At 44.0% G+C, this 19,981-nt stretch overlaps 1 protein-coding gene across 1 annotated transcript in view; it reads right to left on the bottom strand.

Moving 5' to 3' along the window:
- The window catches only part of cntn2 (contactin 2), a 148,745-nt gene that overhangs the window by 34,242 nt on the left and 94,522 nt on the right, over window positions 1-19,981 (bottom strand). The window contains exons 14-16 of the mRNA XM_061688467.1: window positions 17,181-17,301; window positions 3,887-4,045; window positions 3,541-3,690 (exon numbers count right to left, since the gene is read on the bottom strand). Of these exons, the coding sequence (XP_061544451.1) occupies window positions 3,541-3,690; window positions 3,887-4,045; window positions 17,181-17,301 (430 nt within the window). The remainder of the gene's footprint in view (window positions 1-3,540; window positions 3,691-3,886; window positions 4,046-17,180; window positions 17,302-19,981) is intronic.

Genomic DNA, 19,981 nt, shown 5'->3' with positions numbered 1-19,981 from the left:
ATTACAAAGACAAGATATATAATGTTCAAACTGATAAACTATTGTTTTTTTGCAAATAATCATTAACTTGGAATTTTATGGCTGCAACACGTTCCAAAAAAGCTGGGACAGGGTCATGTTTACCACTGTGTTCCATCACCTTTTCTTTAAACAACATTCAATAAACGTTTGGGAACGGAGGACACTAATTGTTGAATTTTTGTAGGTGGAATTCTTTCCCATTCTTGCTCGATGTACAGCTTCAGCTGTTCAACAGTCCGGGGTCTCCATTGTCGTATTTTACGCTTCATAATGCGCCACACATTTTCAATGGGAGACAGGTCTGGACTGCAGGCAAGCCAGTGTAGTACCCACACTCTTTTCCTACGAAGCCACGCTGTTGCAGAATGTGGTATGGCATTGTCTTGCTGAAATAAGCAGGGGCGTCCATGAAAAAGACGTTGCTTGGATGGCAGCATATGTTTCTTCAAAACCTGTATGTATCTTTCAGCATGAATGGTGCCTTCACAGATGTGTAAGTTACCCATGCCATTGGCACTAACACAGCCCATCACAGATGCTGACTTTTGAACTTTGCATCCATAACAGTCCAGATGGTTCTTTTCCTCTTTGGCCCGGAGGACACGACATCCACAATTTCCAAAAACAATTTGAAATGTGGACCCGTCAGACCACAGAACACTTTTCCACTTTCTATCAGTCCATCTTAGATGAGCTCGGGCCCAGAGAAGTCGGCGGCGTTTCTGGGTGTTGTTGATAAATGGCTTTTGCTTTGCATAGTAGAGTTTCAAGTTGCACTTACGGATGTAGCGCCCAACTGTATTTACTGACATTGATTTTCTGAAGTGTTCCTGAGCCCATGTGGTGATATGCTTTACACACTGATGTCGGTTTTTGATGCAGTGCCGCCTGAGGGATAGAAGGTCACGGGCATTCAATGTTGGTTTTCGGCCTTGCCGCTTACATGCAGTGACTTCTCCAGATTCTCTGAACCTTTTGATGATACTATGGACTGTAGATGATGAAATCCCTAAATTCCAAACAGGTCTTTGATGAGCATACTACTTTTTACCACCTGTCCCAGCTTTTTTGGAATGTGTTGCAGCCATAAAATTCTAAGTTAATGATTATTTGCGAAAAACAAAGTTTATCAGTTTGAACATTAAATATCTTGTCTTTGTAGTGTATTCAATTAAATATAGTTTGAACAGGATTTGCAAATCATTGTATTCTGTTTTTATTTATGTTTAACACAACATCCCAACTTCATTGGAATTAGGGTTGTACCTGGAGTCATTCTCTCAAAAAACCAAAGACCAAGTCTGTAACCTTGGCGTGTTGATTGATTGCGACTTGACTTTCAGTTGTCATATCATATCAATTACTAAAACACCCTTCTACCAGCAAAAGAACATATCAAGAGTAAACTTTACACCGACTTTATTGGCCTTATCGGTATCGGCTGATAATTAGCATTTTATGATGAGCGGCTGATCGGCTTTAATGTCATAATTCGCCACTGTTGATGACGTCATTGATCGGCTCCGCAAAAGACATTTACTCCGCGTCGCCATCGTGCACAGTATATTTGAATCCAAAAGCTACTTTATTTTTAGCCTTGTCGTGTCTTTTGGCGTAGTCCTCTAAATATCTGACGGCCAGTAAAGTAACTACTTTACTGATAAATATAAAAAATAAATAAATAAAAAGAAATAATAATTAAAAAAAAATAAAAAAAAATTAAAAAAAACATGTCGGCAGCGTGGAACAGACAATACGTCTGAGACAGACAACACGTAATGCCCAGATCAAACTACAAGACAAATTTGCTCTTTCATGATTGTACTATATCAGACTATTGCAATAAAATCTTGTATTCTAATACCACCGTATCCTGTTTTTTCCGATCGCTGGGCTTCATCGTGTCAACACAAATGGGACCAGATACATTTGTTACCCTGGCGACGACACCAATAATGGATCACGCCGTGTGTTTGTAAGAACAAAATGGGGGAAAATGTGTGTTGGTGGTCACCGGTGCCCAGGAGAAGACGTTCGTTTTAGGCTTGCTTCAGGTATGTTCACATACTTTTAATACGATACAGCTCGCAAGCAGGCAACAAAAACATTATATAACCTAGCAAGCTAGTGGTAACATGAACGGTTGGGCGTAAACATGCCGCAGTTCTGTTGAATCATGATCTAACGTTTCGGTGTGGGTGAAGTAATTTAATTAAAAATAAAGTAATTTAATTACAGTAAGTTAGCACCCATTATTTCTGTCATGTTGTAATGTTAGTTTGACCTGACTGATTAGAATACATGACCTGACTAGAGCAGTGATTTCCAAACTTTATGGAGCCAAGGAACATATTTTACAATTGAAAAATCTCACGGCGCAACAACAAACAAAAATGTCACAAAAAGTGGATACATGAATTACTGTATTTACTTCCTGCCATCTAAGACCATTCATTTGTTCTGTCTGTCTCTATACCTCACTGGCATAAATAGATGAACAAAGATACATTACTTATTGTAAATATATTTTTTGGAGCAATTAAGTACACAAGTATATACAGTAAATGAACAGGTCATTTAAATAGACACATTCCTCCATCATGTGATCGGATCGGTGATCGGTTATCGTTTTTTTAAACTCGCTCTTCGGTGGTCGGTGATTGGCCCCAAAAATCCTGATCGTGTAAAGCCTAATCAAGGGTGAACGTTTGCATGTGCCAAGCAGATAAGCAGAAGCTCATCCATCCTTTTATCCAAGTAGACTCGACTATTGCAATGGTTTTCTGACGGGACTCCCCCAAAGGAGTATTATACAGCTGCAACTCAAAACGCTGCAGCTTGGATTCTGACCAGAACAAATAAGTCAGAACATATAACTCCAATTTTAAAGTCTCTACACTGGCACCCAGTCTGCTTTAGAATAGACTATGAAGTTCTGCTACTGGACTATAAATCATTCAATGGTTTAGGTCCAGAATATATGAAAAAAAATACTAGTGGAATATAAACGCAGTAGGGCTCTGAAATCTACATACTCTGGTCAAATAATGGAGCACACAGTCCTAAGCAAACATGGGCAAGCAGGTTTTAGCTGTTATACTTCCAGGGCATGGTTTGTATTACTACTGTGTCAGTTAAATTACTTATTAGTCTACTCTGCAGCTTTACCTGTGATTTGGTCCTCTTATTCCCACACACCACAATTAAAAAAATGTGTGTGTGTCCCTCCCCCCGACCATCAGCCAGAAGTATGCTATTGACGGTCGGTGCACATACACTTAGAAGACGTTTTATGAAAATACACCAACACAAAATGTATGCCAGCACCCCACCGTACAGGGTGGTCACTCCACGGGCATTTCATACGGTGCAAAGTCTATCTTTCTTTGTTTTGGAGACAAATTTCTGTTACCACCCCCACCCCCGAACCCCCCACTACAATCGGCAAAAATGCTGACCGTCGCACAGGGCATCATTCGGTTCAGGACTACCTCTGGTGATAGAGACGTGTTCCCTTACCTAATTGTTGTGTGCGGATGGTATGTGAGGGCATGCTGGGTTCACCACTGCCCAGGATGTTGCTGGCGATGACCTGGAATTCATAATCCATCCAGGGAACCAGCCCAATCACACGTGCAGACTCTGCATTCCCCTCAATGTTCACTGGCTCTGTGTTAAAAATGAGATATGTTTATGTTATGTAAATGGTCAATAAAATCTCTATCAAACAAGTATTTTTGTTGACTTGCATACATTACAGCATTTCAATTCATATTGTTGATTTTTAAACTGCAAAAATTGTATGTCTTCACATTACAAACACAAAATATTTTATGTTTGCACTATTTATTGACAGTTTACGCACTGGTCATCATCTGCTTCCACGTCACTGATAGAGAAGATCGGCCCATGATCACATAATTCCCGATTGGACTGTGGTTGTCATAGCCATGACTCCACTTCAGCTCCACTGATGTCTCTGCAACATTTCTTACCAGTAAACCGCCAGGTGGTCCCGGGGGCCCTGGGTACACCACAGAAGCAAATATTGATAAATATACAAATGAGGTTTCTATCTCAAATCTTGTCAAAATATGCAGTTTATTTGAAAATATACAGTACATTTACACTTTAATATATCGATTGGGGGTATGTTGAATTCCTTTTCTATGACTGGGAAATTTTTACCGAAAGAATAACTTTCAATTCATAGTTGAGTTTTTTCGCGAATAAAAATATAATTTTACAATGAATTATGTTGTATTGTCAATTGTCACAATGCTGATTAAGCCTAACTGTTCCTCTAACATCTTGCTGTATTTTTCAGTACAGTGGAACCTCGATTTAATGGCCTATTGTGTGTGTTTAGGGGGGGCATCCGTAACAGCTGATTGTTCTTTATATTGAAGCACGTTTTTTCATTCCCTAAATACAACCATACAGGACAAAATTGTTTAAAACTTTTTTTCGTGGTCCAAAACACACAATAGAGTACAAAATGACTGTAAATAAATATAGAAAATCTTCACCAAACTCAAAACCCCAGCCTGCCGTTTTCAAGAGCGTAGCGCGCTAGGGTGCTAACACATTGCTAATTTACATGCGCCCCCCCAAACCAACCATAGCCCAGTGACCAGAACAGGGCACAGAAGGCGGGCCCAACCGAGGCAGGAGACGCTGAAATCCTACCATGAGCTCCAAGTCAGCCGGGGACCCCACACAGTCCGAGGGAGAGAGGGGTGATGACCACGGTGGAGCGCCCCGGGGAGAGTGAAGAGGAGGACACAGGGATGGAGAGCAGCCCCGGGATCGGCATCCCCCAGGAGGGCAACACGGACACAACCGGACCCAAGAGGGGGGAAACAGGCCCAGCATCTCAAGGTGGGCCTCCAGAGGCCCACCTTTTGAGGCCCACCATATCCGTGTGGGCGCCTCGGTTACGTGCTATCTAGCTTTTTCTATGTTTTTGTGTTTTCCGTTCATCTTTTGAGACATTACGTGACTCACTTACACAAGGGAAGACTTGCTAAACATTAGTGAGTCTAACCCGGACTTTCTTTCACCAACTTTCACAAATCCGCTCAGTTTCCCCCCCCCCCCCCCCCCCCCCGAGTTACTCACTGGTGGGGGCGGCTGCGATCTATGGGGCATGGAGACGTAGGCGACGAAGGGGGGAGCGGGCGGCATCCAAGTGAAGCTCCGCAAGAGAATACAAGCAACACATCGACTGTTCTACCAGGGAAAATAACATTTTAGACCACTGTTATACGACGCAAACTAACGCATACCGTGCCATACCTCGTGCAGCTCTGAGCTCATCTGATTACCGCTTAGTTCACTTAATACCATCCTACAGGAAATAACTTAAATGGCGAAGCCTATGGTGAAAACAGTGAAAAAGTGGACCAATGAAGCAAAGATAGAAGTTCAAAGCTGTCTAACTGCACAGATTGGAGTATCTTTGAAAATTCAGCTGGCAGCCTGGATGAATATTCGGACACTGTCACATCCTATATCAGTTTCTGTGAAGAGGTGTGAGTTCCAAGAAATTCATTTCACACAGTTCAATAACACCAAAACCGTGGTTCATTCCCAAACTTAAGCAACTTTGGCAGGCTAAAGAGGACGCATAATGAAGTGGGGATAGGGCCCTGTATAATTGCGCTAGAAACCAGCTGACTAAAGAAATTAACATCCATTATCTGAGCCGCTTATCCTCACAAGGGTCGCGGGAGCGCTGGAGCCTATCATCGGGCAGGAGGCGGGGTACACCCTGAACTGGTTGCCAGCCAATCGCAGGGCACATATAAACAAACAACCATACGGGCAATTTAGAGTCGTCAATTAACCTACCATGAATGTTTTTGGGATGTGGGAGGAAACCTGAGTGCCCGGAGAAAACCCACGCAGGTACGGGGAGAACATGCAAACTTCATAGAAGCGGGGCCGGGGATTGAATCCCGGTCCCCAGAACTGTGATGCAGAAACTCTAACCAGACGTCCACCGTACCACAGAAATGAACATTGCAAAGAGAAACTATGCAGCAAAGTTGGAAGTTGGAATCGAGCTAGAAACCAGCTGACTAAAGAAATTAACATTGCAAAGAGGAACTATGCAGCAAAGTTGGAAAAACAGTTTAGCGCTAACGACTCTAAATCAGTCTTGCATGCATTCCAATCGCTGACTAATTACAAGCGACGATCCCCCCAAGCTGAGAACAATAGCACACTAGCCAACGACTTGAATACCTTCTACTGCAGATTTGAAAAGGACACCCCACATCCACCCAGCCACACCACCGAACACAATCACACCTCTGACTTCTGCGTTAACCATCCATGAACAGGATGTGAGACGCATCTTCACACAAAAGATTAACAAAGCGGCAGGCCCAGACCATGTGTCCCCATCCTGCCTCAAAGTCTGCGCGGACCAGCTCGCTCCAGTCTTCACACATATATTCAATAGATCTCTGGAACTGTGCGAAGTTCCATCCTGTTTCAAACGCTCCACCATCATTCCAGTCCCCAAGAAACCTGCAATCTCGGGTCTAAATGACTACAGGCCTGTCGCTTTGACATCTGTGGTCATGAAGTCCTTTGAACGTCTCGTGCTGGACCACCTCAAGAGTGTCACAGGTCCCCTGCTGGAGCCCCTGCAGTTTGCCTACCAAGCGAACAGGTCTGCGGATGATGCAGTCAACATGGGACTGCACTTCATCCTAGAACACCTCGACAGTGCAGGGACCTACGCGAGGATCCTGTTCGTGGACTTCAGCTCAGCGTTCAACACCATCATCCCTGAAATCCTTTCATTCAAGCTTCTCCAGCTCAGCGTCTCACCTGCCATGTGCCAGTGGATTTACAACTTTCTGACAGGCAGGACACAGCAGGTCAGGCTGGGGGAGGCCACCTCATCCACACGCAGCATCAGCACTGGGGCGCCCCAAGGTTGTGTCCTCTCTCCGCTGCTCTTCTCTCTCTACACGAACAACTGCACCTCAGCGCACCCGCCTGTCAAACTCCTGAAGTTTGCAGATGACACCACTGTCATTGGCCTCATCAAGGACGGTGACGAGTCTGCATCCTGCGGCTTCTGAGAAAGCACGGCCTGCCACCGGAGCTGCTTAGACAGTTCTACATTCGGTCATCGAATCAGTCCTGTGTTCTTCCATTACAGTCTGGTTTGGTGCTGCTACAAAAAAGGACAAACTCCGACTGCAACGGACAATAAAAACTGCTGAAAGGATTGTCGGTACCACCCTACCCACCATTGAGGACTTGCACGCTGCCAGAGCTAAGACAAGAGCGTGCAAAATACTCTTGGACTCGCCATATCCTGGTCACCACCTCTTCCAGCTCCTTCCCTCAGGTAGGTGCTCCTGAACAATGAAAACTAAAAACAAGCAGACATTCCAACAGCTTTTCCCCTCTTGCCATTAACTTCTTAAACAGTTAACTTACAATTCCATTGCAACATGCTGGCAATTTGTTGTCTTGACTTTGTTGTCACATTTATATATTTATACTTTACTTGTACACTCACTGTAGTAGTCTTGCCACGGTACACTATTTGCATATCTGTTGTTGACCAATACTGGCCACTCATGTAGCATCTGCAACATTTGCACAATCAACATTATCCCAGATTATCGCACTACTAGTCACTTTAAACTGGATACATTTCTTGAAGTCTTGGCGCCCTTTGCACAATGGTCATTGCACCGGACTATTGCTCTATTAGTCATTTCAAACTGCTCTAATTGCTGTAGGACTCTGCAACTTTTTGCACAGTTATCAAAAAAAAATAATAATAAATTACCAGCATTACACATTACTGGGAACCTTTTATTGCTCGGTGGCTGTTTTTTTTGTTTGTTTGTTTTTTTAAATGTCTTTATGTCTCAAAAGTATTCTGTCAATTGACTGTCTGTTGTCGTACTAGAGCGGCTCCAACTACCGGAGACAAATTGCTTGTGTGTTTTTGACATACTTGGCAAATAAAGATTATTCTGATTCTGATTCGTAGATCCAGAAGAATAGGGGTTCAAGTGCATGCACGTGACCCTATGGCGTGCACAGGGGTTTAAAATGATAAGATATGATTTGGTCACATTATATTGCATTTACATTACATTACATACATTTCTGTATGACATTCTTTCCCAGGCAAACAGAATGAAGCTTCAACGGTCACCATTTTAATGTAAGGTGACCACCTTTTCTTAAAGTTATCCATTTGCTTATTATGTTTGGCAGTGTTATATACACTGTGAAAAGATTTTGCCATTGGGTAATGTTGATAGCTTGTTTATTTTTCCAGTTTAACAGTATTATGTTTTAGCAATAGCTAGAATCACAACTATTGGTTGAGCATGTTTATTTGGAAGATCTATACCTTTTAAGTCACCCAGCAGACAAAGATGAAGAGAAATCGGAATCCTACAGTTCAACACTGAGGAAAGTTTCTGTGTAACTAGTGACCAGAAGCGCTGTATGGGTGTACAATGCCAAAAAGCATGCAAATAAGTGTCTGGAGAGTTTTCAGTACAATGAGTGCATATGTTTGATTTTGAATAGCCCATATTATGCATACTATATTGCGTGACGTGTGATCTATGGAGTACTTTGAACTGGATTAGCTGTAAATGAATGTTTTTTGACACTGAGAATGTGTTTCTACAGATTTGTGTGCAGTGTATTTAACAAAAGGGGCTGTTTGCACCGTTCGGTGTAAACGCAGCCAACTTTATTTGCCGCCAATCAAAGCGGCTTAATTCAATCATTCCCTTTACGTGAGGCGCAATGCTAGTCTTGCATGCAAGGAGAGAGTAATTTGTGTGTGATGGCAATGTCACTTGGCCGCAGTATGGCAAGAGACTGTGATTAAATACATGATGAGCTGGTGATAGCAGCGGGCGACTAGTCGCCCGCGACTAACTATAGCATTGCATTTTGGGAGACAGTGCATGCAAACTTTTCAGGTTTTACGCTAAAATCCGCCCTGCCAGAAACTGCTACTGGAAGTTACCATGACATTATCCATTGGTCATTTTTTATTTTATTTTATTCATTTACCGTAATTTCTCAATTATAGCAGATTTTTTTTTTTGCTTTTAAATAATCTCTATTTTCATGTACATGTTACAAACATGCAAATATATATAACTATGTCATCTCAACAACAACCCAATTTCAACTTGTCACGATGCTGTCTTTTAAGCAAGGGGGACGCCATTGATATAAATAGATACAACATGGACCTTCTGAGCTGTGGGGTGACGTCGACTCCAACCTAGGTGGGTCAAAATTGTCAGTATATTTAGTGTGTGTGGATGGCAAGAAAACCAAAAGACCAAGGATGCTGGTACATTGTGCTGCATACGGTTGCGTACAATGCTGTAACATTTGCAAACGTCAACCCCACCAAAATGGCCACCGTGTTGCCATGTTGGTTAACTGGGCTGCTACAGAGCACTGGCGTATCTCGTCTTCATATCTATGGGGGATGCAAAATAGCTGTGCTATGATTGGTTGAAGACATTGGCATGTTGATAGCTGCACTCTGATTGGTTGTTTCACTACAACTAAGTGTGCTCCGTCTGCGGCCATGATGTGAAATCATTGCTTTTCGCACGAAGTACGCTGGGATAGTCTCCAGCGCCCTGCGACCCTGAATAGGATAAGCGGTGTAGAGAATGGATGGATGGATAATTCCTGTTGAAATATTAATTCTGTCAAAAACAAGCTCCTTTTCAAGTTTGTGGAAGCATGCCCCAAAATGTTTTGTTAAAACTCAAACTGAAAACTTAAATGCTGATCAAGGAAAGCTTTACTGATGAACGATATGTTTTATTTAGTCGATCTAGAAATCAAAGTTCTTTGGTTGCTCAGTGGAGGTCTGGTATTCTCCCTCTGGCCATTGAAACTGGTTGATACAATAATATCCCTGAAGATAATAGGTTGTGTGCAGTGTCGGTCCTTGCTTGCATTGTACAAGACCCTCCTTTGTGCCCCCACCCACGCACCAGCTACACAACCCCCCATCACACTCCCATTGCCCATTGGTGGGAGTGAAGTTGGGTGGCAACTACTTTTTCGAGTACTTTGGAAGTAAAGAGTAAATTTGAGATGTGGCGCAGGTTATTGTAGTTGTTGGGGTCCGATCCAGTATTTGTTTTTTTGAGAATGGTGGCGAGAGCTGCAGTTTTGAACAATGATGTGACAATACCGGAGGAGAGAGAAGAGTGGATAATGACAGAGATGAGGGGAAGCAGTGAGGAGAGGCTGGATTTGACCATGGTTGTTGCGAGGGGATTGATCAGGCTTGGAGTTATGAAGGAGATCAGTTATTTCTGAAGGGTCAGGGAGTCTAATGGGGGTAATACTGACATGGGTGCCTCAGCTAATGGAGAAAGTTGGTGCATTGGAAGGAGGTGTTCGTGGATATTTAGATTTTTTTTTCAATGAAATGCAGCATTAATGTGTTGCAGGTGTCCAGTGATTACATATGTGGGGGTAGAGAGTTGGGTTGCTGAAGAATTTTGTTGAGGAGTGAGAATAGCGTTTTTGTATTTCCAGCATTTGATGTGATCGAGACCAGAGAAATATGCTGTTTTGGTTTGGGCAATGGAATACTTTGTTGTGAGTGGTATGTGCATTTGTTTGTGAATAGTGAGTCCGTTTTTTATGTAGAATCAGAATCATCTTTATTTGCCAAGTATGTCCAAACAACACACAAGGAATTTGTCTTGGGAAATTGGAGCCGCTCTAGTACAACAACAGACAGTCAATTGACAGAGAACACTTTTGAGACATAAAGACATTGACAAAAAAAAACAGTCACTGAGCAGTAAAGGGTTGCTAGTTATCTGGTAATGCTGGGAAAAAATTTTTGGGGGGACAATTGTGCAAAAAGATGCAGAGTTCTCTAGCACGTAGAGCAGTTCGAATGACTAATATTGAATAGTCCGGTGCAATGACCATTGTGCAAAGGGCGCCGAGACTTCAAGGAGTGTATGCGGTTTAAAGTGACGAGTAGTGCGATAATCTGGGACAATGTTGATTGTGCAAATGTTGCAGATACTCCTCAATCAGTGTGCAAACGGAGCAGATGCTACTCGAGCATGAGTGGCCAGTATTGGTCAACAACAGATATGCAAATAATGCAGCGTGCCGAGACAACTACAGTGAGTGCACGAGTAATATATAATTGGCCCCACAGAAATGTGACAACGAACCCAAGACAAAAATTGCCAGCATGTTGTAATGGAATTGTAGGTTCGGTGTTTAAGAAGTTGATCGCAAGAGGGAAGAAACTGTTGGAATGTCTGGTAGTTCTAGTTTGCATTGATCGGTAGCGCCTACCTGAAGGAAGGAGCTGGAAGAGCTGGTGACCGGGATGCGGAGGGTCCGAGAGGATTTTGCACGCTCTTGTCTTAGTTCTGGCAGCGTGCAAGTCCTCAAGGGTGGGTAGGGGGGTACCGACAATCCTTTCAGCAGTTTTGATGGTCCGTTGCAGTCGGAGTTTGTCCTTTTTTGTAGAAGCACCAAACCAGACTGTGATGGAAGAACACAGGACTGATTCGATGACCGCTGTGTAGAAATGCCTCAGCAGCTCCTGTGGCAGGCCGTGCTTTCTCAGAAGCCGCAGGAAGTACATCCTCTGCTGGGCCTTTTTGAGGACGGAGTTGATGTTGGTCGCCCACTTCAGGTCCTGAGAGACAGTCATTCCCAGGAACTTGAAGGTCTCGACGGTTGACACAAGGCAGCTGGACAACGTGAGGGGCAGCTGTGGCGAAGGATGCCTCCTGAAGTCCACGATCATCTCTACAGTCTTGAGCGTGTTCAGCTCCAGGTTGTGTCGACCGCACCACAGCTCCAGCCGCTCCACTTCCTGTCGATATGCAGACTCGTCACCGTCCTTGATGAGGCCGATGACAGTGGTGTCATCTGCAAACTTCAGGAGTTTGACAGTCGGGTGCGCTGAGGTGCAGTCGTTCGTGTAGAGAGAGAAGAGCAGTGGAGAGAGGACACAACCTTGGGGCGCCCCAGTGCTGATGCTGCGTGTGGATGAGGTGGCCTCCCCCAGCCTGACCTGCTGTGTCCTGCCCGTCAGAAAGCTGTAAATCCACTGGCAGATGGCAGGTGAGACGCTGAGCTGGAGAAGCTTGGATGAAAGGATTTCAGGGATGATGGTGTTGAACGCTGAGCTGAAGTCCACGAACAGGATTCTCGCGTAGGTCCCTGCACTGTCGAGGTGTTCTAGGATGAAGTGCAGTCCCATGTTGACTGCATCATCCGCAGACTTGTTCGCTCGGTAGGAAAACTGCAGGGAGTCCAGCAGGGGACCTGTGACACTCTTGAGGTGGTCCAGCACGAGACGTTCAAAGGACTTCATAACCACAGATGTCAAGGCGACAGGCCTGTAGTCATTTAGACCCGAGATTGCAGGTTTCTTGGGGACTGGAATGATGGTGGAGCGTTTGAAACAGGATGGTACTTCGCACAGTTCCAGAGATCTATTGAAGATCTGAGTGAAGACTGGCGCGAGCTGGTCCGCACAGACTTTGAGGCAGGATGGGGACACATGGTCTGGGCTTGCCGCTTTGTTAATCTTTTGTTGTTTGAAGATGCATCTCACATCCTGTTCATGGATGGTTAACGCAGAAGTCAGAGGTGTGATTGTGTTCGGTGGTGTGGCTGGGTGGGTGTGGGGTGTCCTTTTCAAATCTGCAGTAGAAGGTATTCAAGTCGTTGGCTAGTGTGCTATTGTTCTCCGCTTGGGGGGATCGTCGCTTGTAATTAGTCAGCGATTGGAATGCATGCCAGACTGATTTAGAGTCGTTAGCGCTAAACTGTTTTTCCAACTTTGCTGCATAGTTTCTCTTTGCAATGTTAATTTCTTTAGTCAGCTGGTATCTTGCTCGATTATACAGGGCCCTGTCCCCGCTCTGATATGGGTCCTCCTTAGCTTGGCGAAGCTGCTTAAGTTTAGCAGTGAACCACGACTTGTTATTGTTGAAAGTGCGAAATGACTTTGTTGGTACACAAACTGAAACTGAAACTGATATAGGATGTGACAGTGTCCGTATATTCATCCAGGCTGCCAGCTGAATTTTCAAAGACACTCCAGTCTGTGCAGTCTAAACAGCATTGAAGTTCCATCTTTGCTACATCGGTCCACTTTTTCACTGTTTTCACTGTAGGCTTCGTGCATTTAAGTTCTTGCCTGTACGTCCGTATTAAGTGAATTAAGCAGTGATCAGACGAGCCCAGTGCTGCACGAAGTTTGGTACGGTATGCATTTTTTAGCGTAGTATAGCAGTGGTCCAAAATGTTATTTTCCCTGGTAGGACAGTAGATGTGCTGCTTGTATTTAGGGAGTTTGTGATTGAGTTTAGCTTTGTTAAAGTCCCCGAGAATAATGAGGGGTGACTCCGGGTGTTTTTTTTTTCAATTTTGTTGACTTGTTCGGCGAGCGTTAGTAGTGCGGCGTTCGTGTTAGCTTGAGGCGGGATGTACGCGCCAGCCAGAATGAATGATGTGAACTCACGCGGCGAGTAGAATGGCTTACAGTTCAAAAACAGCGACTCCAAATGTGGGCTCTTTTTCGTTGATATAGAAGCATATCTCGCCGCCCTTTGTTTTCTCCGATGATTCCATGTCGCGGTCTGCTCGGTGAATATGGCGCCTCCGCCTCCAATGCGCCGAAAACCACGGACGCCACTCCGGTAAGTAACTCGGAGAAAAAACTGAGCGGATCTGCGAAAGTTGGTGAAAGAAGGTCCGGAGTAGCCTCCTTGATGGTTAGCAAGTCTCCCCTGTAAGTGTAGAGACGTTTAAGTCATCATCCTTGTGATTTTATTTCCCTGAGCTAAGGGATATATCAGGGGGCAGTTGAGGAAAAGGAGATGGTAATTGTTTTCAATGGGGCTAGGGAGCTGAGGATGTTGGTTAACTCATTGTTAAAGTGGTTACCAATGTGTCGGGGTTGGAGTCAGAGATTACGAAACTGACAATTTAGGAGTGGAGTGTTTCAATGTTAATGTCCTTGGAGTTCCGGGATAGTAGGTGGAGACTTCATGACAGAAAGGCAGAGGGCAACGTTGAATGTGAGAAGGAAGTGGTTGGTTACATTGAGTTCACCGGCAGAGGAGTTGGAGGGAGTGAGAATAGCAGATTAAGTCCAATATATGTCCTTTCGTATGTATTGGGAAAGCAGCATATTGAAAAAAAAAAAAAAAAAACAAAGCTGTCCAGACATGGTAAAAAGTCATAGGTAAAGGGCAGTTTATTATTTTCAGGGCGAACATTGAGTCTCCCAGTACTAAAACATCAGAATCAGAATCAGAATCATCTTTATTTGCCAAGTATGTCCAAAACACACAAGGAATTTGTCTCCGGTAGTTGGAGCTGCTCTAGTACAACAGACAGTCAATTTACAGAACACTTTGGAGACATAAAGACATTGACAAAAAACAATTGTGCAAAAAGATGCAGACTCCTCTAGCACTTAGAGCAGTTCGAATGACTAATATTGCAATAGTCCGGTGCAATGACCATTGTGCAAAGGGCGCCGAGACTTCAAGGAGTGTATGCGGTTTAAAGTGACGAGTCATGCGATCATCTGGGACAATGTTGGTTGTGCAAATTAGGCTAAAGAATGGATAGCTGGGTGAGTAAAGTGGCAAAGTCATTTAAAAAGTCACTGTGTGGTTTAGGAGGGGGATAGAATGTGGCAAAAATGGTGGGGGTGGGGCCAGGCAGCGTTAATACAGTACATTCAAATGAGTTGAATGCAGGCGTGGATACTGGCAGGGCTTTCCACTTTTTGTGCTGAATTACCGCAAGATCTCCTCCTTGGCCATTGCCATGGGGACGGGAAGTGTAGACAAAGCCCGGTGGAGTAGATTCGTTGAACTGTGAGAAGTCATTCGGCTGCTGCCATGTTTCCGTCAGACAGAAAAAAATCCAGCTTGCGGTCAGTTGAGGAGATCCTGAATGATACGGCCATTGCTCGTGAGTGAGTGAATATTGAGCAAGCCGAAGCAGAGTGCTGTGTTTTCATGCTTGATAGCAGCGTTAGCCAAACTAGCGAGCCTGGTTAAACGCTGTGGTCAGCGGTCCGTCTGGAGGAGTGAGGCGAGAAGTGGACCAGGTGGATTTTATTGATGTTGAGGAGCTGTCATGGCAGAAATTCCTACGAGGCTCACGATGGATGTATCTCTGATGAGACAGGAGGGTGATGCCGGGGTGCAGAAGAGCGTCAGTGGTGGTGGAGGCTTGTTTCCAGTGGTTCCAGTGGATCAAGCAGAGCTAAGCGGCTGTGTATTGGTAACTAGTAAATGTGCTTTCACTTGTATAGTGCTTTTCTACCTAAGGTACTCAAAGTGCTTTCACACTGTCTCCTCGTTCACCTACTGATGATGTAGCATCAGGAGCAACTGGGGGTTCAGTATTTTGCTCAAGGATACTCAGAGATGGTCACACAGGCCGAGAATTGAACCCACAACCTTTGGGTTGAGAGACGACTGCTCTACACCTGATCCTTTTTTTGGGGGGCACATTGGCGCCCCTCCGGAAGTGGCACCCTGTGCAGTTTGCACATCCCAAATACCGCCACTGGTTGTGCGAGATGTGAGGCTTGAATGAGACTGGAAGTGAATTTCTCTTATATTGTACACTACATGATCTAAGAGAGGGTTTGTTTCATGATACTATACAAAATAACCCTGATATCTACTAATGGTCAGATGAGGTAAAGATTAAATGGCTGTTTGATTTTGATGCTTTTGGAATTACAGACTTTATTTGCTTAGAAAAGAAGACAATAAAGACATGTGTCATGAGCTTTTGTTGCACTTTGGCCCTGGTGCTGGATTATTTTATTATTTGGTGTTTTATAAGCCAATGTGGGCTTGGCATAAAATTATCCATCCATCCATCCATTTTCTGAGCCGCTTCTCCTCACTAGGGTCGCGGGCGTGCTGGAGCCTATCCCAGCTATCATCGGGCAGGTGGCGGGGTACACCCTGAACTGGTTGCCAGCCAATCGCAGGGCACATACAAACAAACAACCATTCGCACTCACATTCACACTTACGGGCAATTTAGAGTCACCAATTAATGCATGTTTTTGGGATGTGGGAGGAAACCGGAGTGCCCGGAGAAACCCCAACGCAGGCACGGGGAGAACATGCAAACGCCACACAGGCGGGGCCGGGGATTAAACCCGGGTCCTCAGAAATGTGAGGCTGAGGCTCTAACCAGTCGCCCACCGTGCTGCCGGCATAAAATTAGTTCATTAATTTATTCATTCATTCATTCCTTTATTCATTCATATCACATGATCTATGTTTCGAATTTAACATCAGTTCTGTTATAGAATTATATTAGCAACTGTTGGCCTTATACACATCTGGAAAAAATAAGGGACCATTGCAAAATTATCAGTTTCTCTGATTTTGGTACGTATAGGTTCAGTATATGTTTGAGTAAAATTTAAATTTTTGTTTTTCATTCGGGCGTGCTGGAGACTATCCCCGCTCACTCTGGGCGAGAGGCAGGGTACACGCTGAACTGGTCGCCAGCCAAACATGGGGCACATATAAACAATAATTCGCACTCACATTCACACCTATGGGCAATTTAGAGTCTTCATTTAACCTACCATGCATGTTTCTGGAATGTGGGAGGAAACCGGAGTACCCGGAGAAAATCCACATCGGCACGATGAGAACATGCAAACCCCACACATGCAAGGCTGGATTTGAACCTGGGTCCTCAGAACTATGAGGCAGATGTGCTAACCAGTCGTCAACCACGCTACCTATTTTTGTTTTATTCTACGTTATTGTTTTATGCCCCGGGACACGCTGGACAGACAATGTCTGGGTCTGGGGATGCGTTGCCGGAAGAGCAGGACTTAAGTCTGGGCTTCCCTGCTTAAGCTGCTGCCCCCGCGACCAGACCCTGGATAAATGGAAGAAAATGGATGGATGGATCTTTAAACTACTGCCAACTCTCAAATACAAATAGTCATTTTGAACATTTATTTGCAGATGAGAGGCTGAGTTGTTTTTTGGTCTCTTGATTTTTTGCAGATCTGTATTTTTGTACAAAGTAATTTGTGACATGAGAAGTGGAATGCATCTTACCTCGCACCACCAGTTTGGCTGTAACTGAGGCGCTGTCCACCACAGTTTGAGCTGTACAGGTATACGTGCCTGCCTGACTCAGCTGAGCAGTCACAATAAACAGGTCTCCAATGGTTTCCTTCTACAGAAGTAAAGCAAAACAAGATATTTTAGGACAGGAAATAAAAACAAATACATGATAAAAAAAAATCAAGACAGAGAAATACGAAACTATTTTTTCACCTGATATACAGATACAGCTCTATTTACACCTCAATTCCAATGAAGTTGGGACATTGTGTTAAACATAAATAAAAACAGAATACAATGATTTGCAAATCATGTTCAACCTATATTTAATTGAATACACTACAAAGACAAGATATTTAATGTTCAAAATGTTAACTTTATTGTTTTTAAAAAATAATCATTAACTTAGAATGTTATGGGGACAAGTGATAATTGAGTGTCGCCCACGAGCAGCACCTAAGCCCAATCTGTTCTGGGGTCGTGGGACTGAGTTGCTCATCAACATCAAGTAGCAGGTATTTACATTAAATAATTTTTTGATTATGATATGAATCATTTTACTGTACAATAAAAAGGGGATTATAGTGACATCACAAGAGAGTGTGTGGACACTGAGAGAAACAAAAACATGTTTTACATGAATTGATGAAGCCTGCTACAGATGAGCTGAGAGGTGAAACGTCTTCTAAGACAACCAGAACAATCCGGTTACAATCGATTCAATGCCCTGAGAATGAAATGACCTGGATGAATGAGAATATTCACAGGGCGTATGCCTGGCACTACTGTCTCAATAAGGTTTAAATTGACATATAGATCCAAGTTACAACCTGGGCCTTTCCGTCTGGCAAACGTCAGTTTGTTTTGCTTCTTCTGTTCATGGTATGGACACCAGCGCACCATTGACCCTGGATAAAAAAATCTATATAGAGTATAGATGCACTTGGGTGTCAGTGAGAATGTTATAGCAAACAGCTAACACCCTCCATATCACCTACATAGGGATAGTAACCATCGCAGGGGGTCTCACTTGGGTGACCCAGGCCCGGACACATGAAAGCCTTTTCACACTGCACTTAGCTGTGCCCACCGTGCCGTCGACAAACCCATTCATTGTGTATGTGCTGCAAGGGCGCGACGACGGAACGCCGTGACAAGGTGGCCGTTTAGCGTCACGCTGCTGCGCTTTGAGGTGAAAAATTTTCAGGGGAGCGGCACTGCGTTAATGTCAGACGGAACATCCGATAGGAGAGGGGTTGGCGGAATGATTCGGAGTGCTAACAGCAATAGACCAACTAGCAGAAAAGCAACCGTGCTACTTCCCGGTAGGGCGACAAGCAACCACCTCCAAATAGAGGCCAGCTTGTGCTGGAAAACCAAGTGCATTGGAAAAAGCCTTTATGAACAACTATAACCTTCCTAATGTGTGATGTCAGAGCAATGGGGTCTGTAGGAGTGGAGTAGTGATGCCCGAGAGGTAATATGGTCACATGATTTTAGAGCTAAACACGGAGGCTAATGCAGATAATCCATGCACAAATATCCAAGAACTGCAACAAAACACTATCAACAACACGTTCCAAAAAAGATGGGACAGGGTCATGTTTACCACTGTGTTACATCAACTTTTCTTTTAACAATATTCAATAAACGTTTGGGAACTGAGGACACTAATTGTTGAAGCTTTGTAGGTGCAATTCTTTTCCATTCTTGCTTGACATACAGCTTCAGCTGTTCAACAGTCTAGGGTATCCGTTCTCGTATTACACGCTTCATAATGCGCCACACATTATCAATTGGAGACAGGTCTGGACTGCATGCATGTCAGTCTCGTACCCGCACTCTTTAACTACGAAGCCACGCTGTTGTAACAAGTGCAGAATGTGGTTTGGCATTGTCTTGCTGAAATAAGCAGGGCCGTCCAATGAAAAAGACGTTGCTTGGATGGCAGCATGTTTCTCCAAAACCTGTATCTACCTTTCAGCATTAATGGTTCCTTCACAGATGTGTAAGTTACCCATGCCTTTGGCACTAACACAGCTCCATACCATCACAGATGCTGGCTTTTGAACTTTGTGTCAATAACAGTCTGGATGGTTCTTTTCCTCTTTGGCATGTAGGACACGACGTCCACAATTTCCAAAAACAATATGCAATGTGGACTCGTCGGACCACAAAACACTTTTCCTCTGTCCATTTTAGATGAGCTCGGGCCCAGAGAAGCTGGCGGCGTTTCTGAGTGTTGTTGATAAATGGCTTTTGCTTTGCATAGTAGAGTTTCAAGTTGCACTGACAGATGTAGCGCCGAACTGTATTTACTGACATTGGTTTTCTGTTCCTGAGCCCATGTGGTGATATCCTTTACACATTGATGTCGGTTTTTGATGCAGTGCCGCCTGAGGGATAGAAGGTCACGCGCATTCAATGTTGGTTTTTGGCCTTGCCGCTTACATGCAGTGATTTCTCTAGATTCTCTGAACCTTTTGATGATATTGTGGATGATTAAATGCCTAAATTCCTTGGAATTGTACGTTGAGGAACATTGTCCTTAAACTGTTTGACTATTTTCTCACGCACTTGTTCACAAAGAGGTGAACCTCGCCCCATCTTTGCTTGTGAGCAATTCAGGGAAACTCCTTTTATAAACAATCATGGCACCCACCTGTTCCCAATGAGCCTGTTCACCTGTGGGATGTTCTAAACACGTTTGATGAGCATTCCTCAACTTTTTCAGTCTTTTTTGCCACCTCTCCCAGGTTTATTGGAACGTGTTGTAGCCATAAAATTCTAAG

This window comes from Phycodurus eques, chromosome 10 (genome assembly GCF_024500275.1).
Source record: "Phycodurus eques isolate BA_2022a chromosome 10, UOR_Pequ_1.1, whole genome shotgun sequence".
Lineage (NCBI taxonomy): Eukaryota > Metazoa > Chordata > Actinopteri > Syngnathiformes > Syngnathidae > Phycodurus > Phycodurus eques.
Note: the sequence above shows the minus strand (reverse complement) of the source record. Positions and strands in the feature narration are given on the sequence as shown.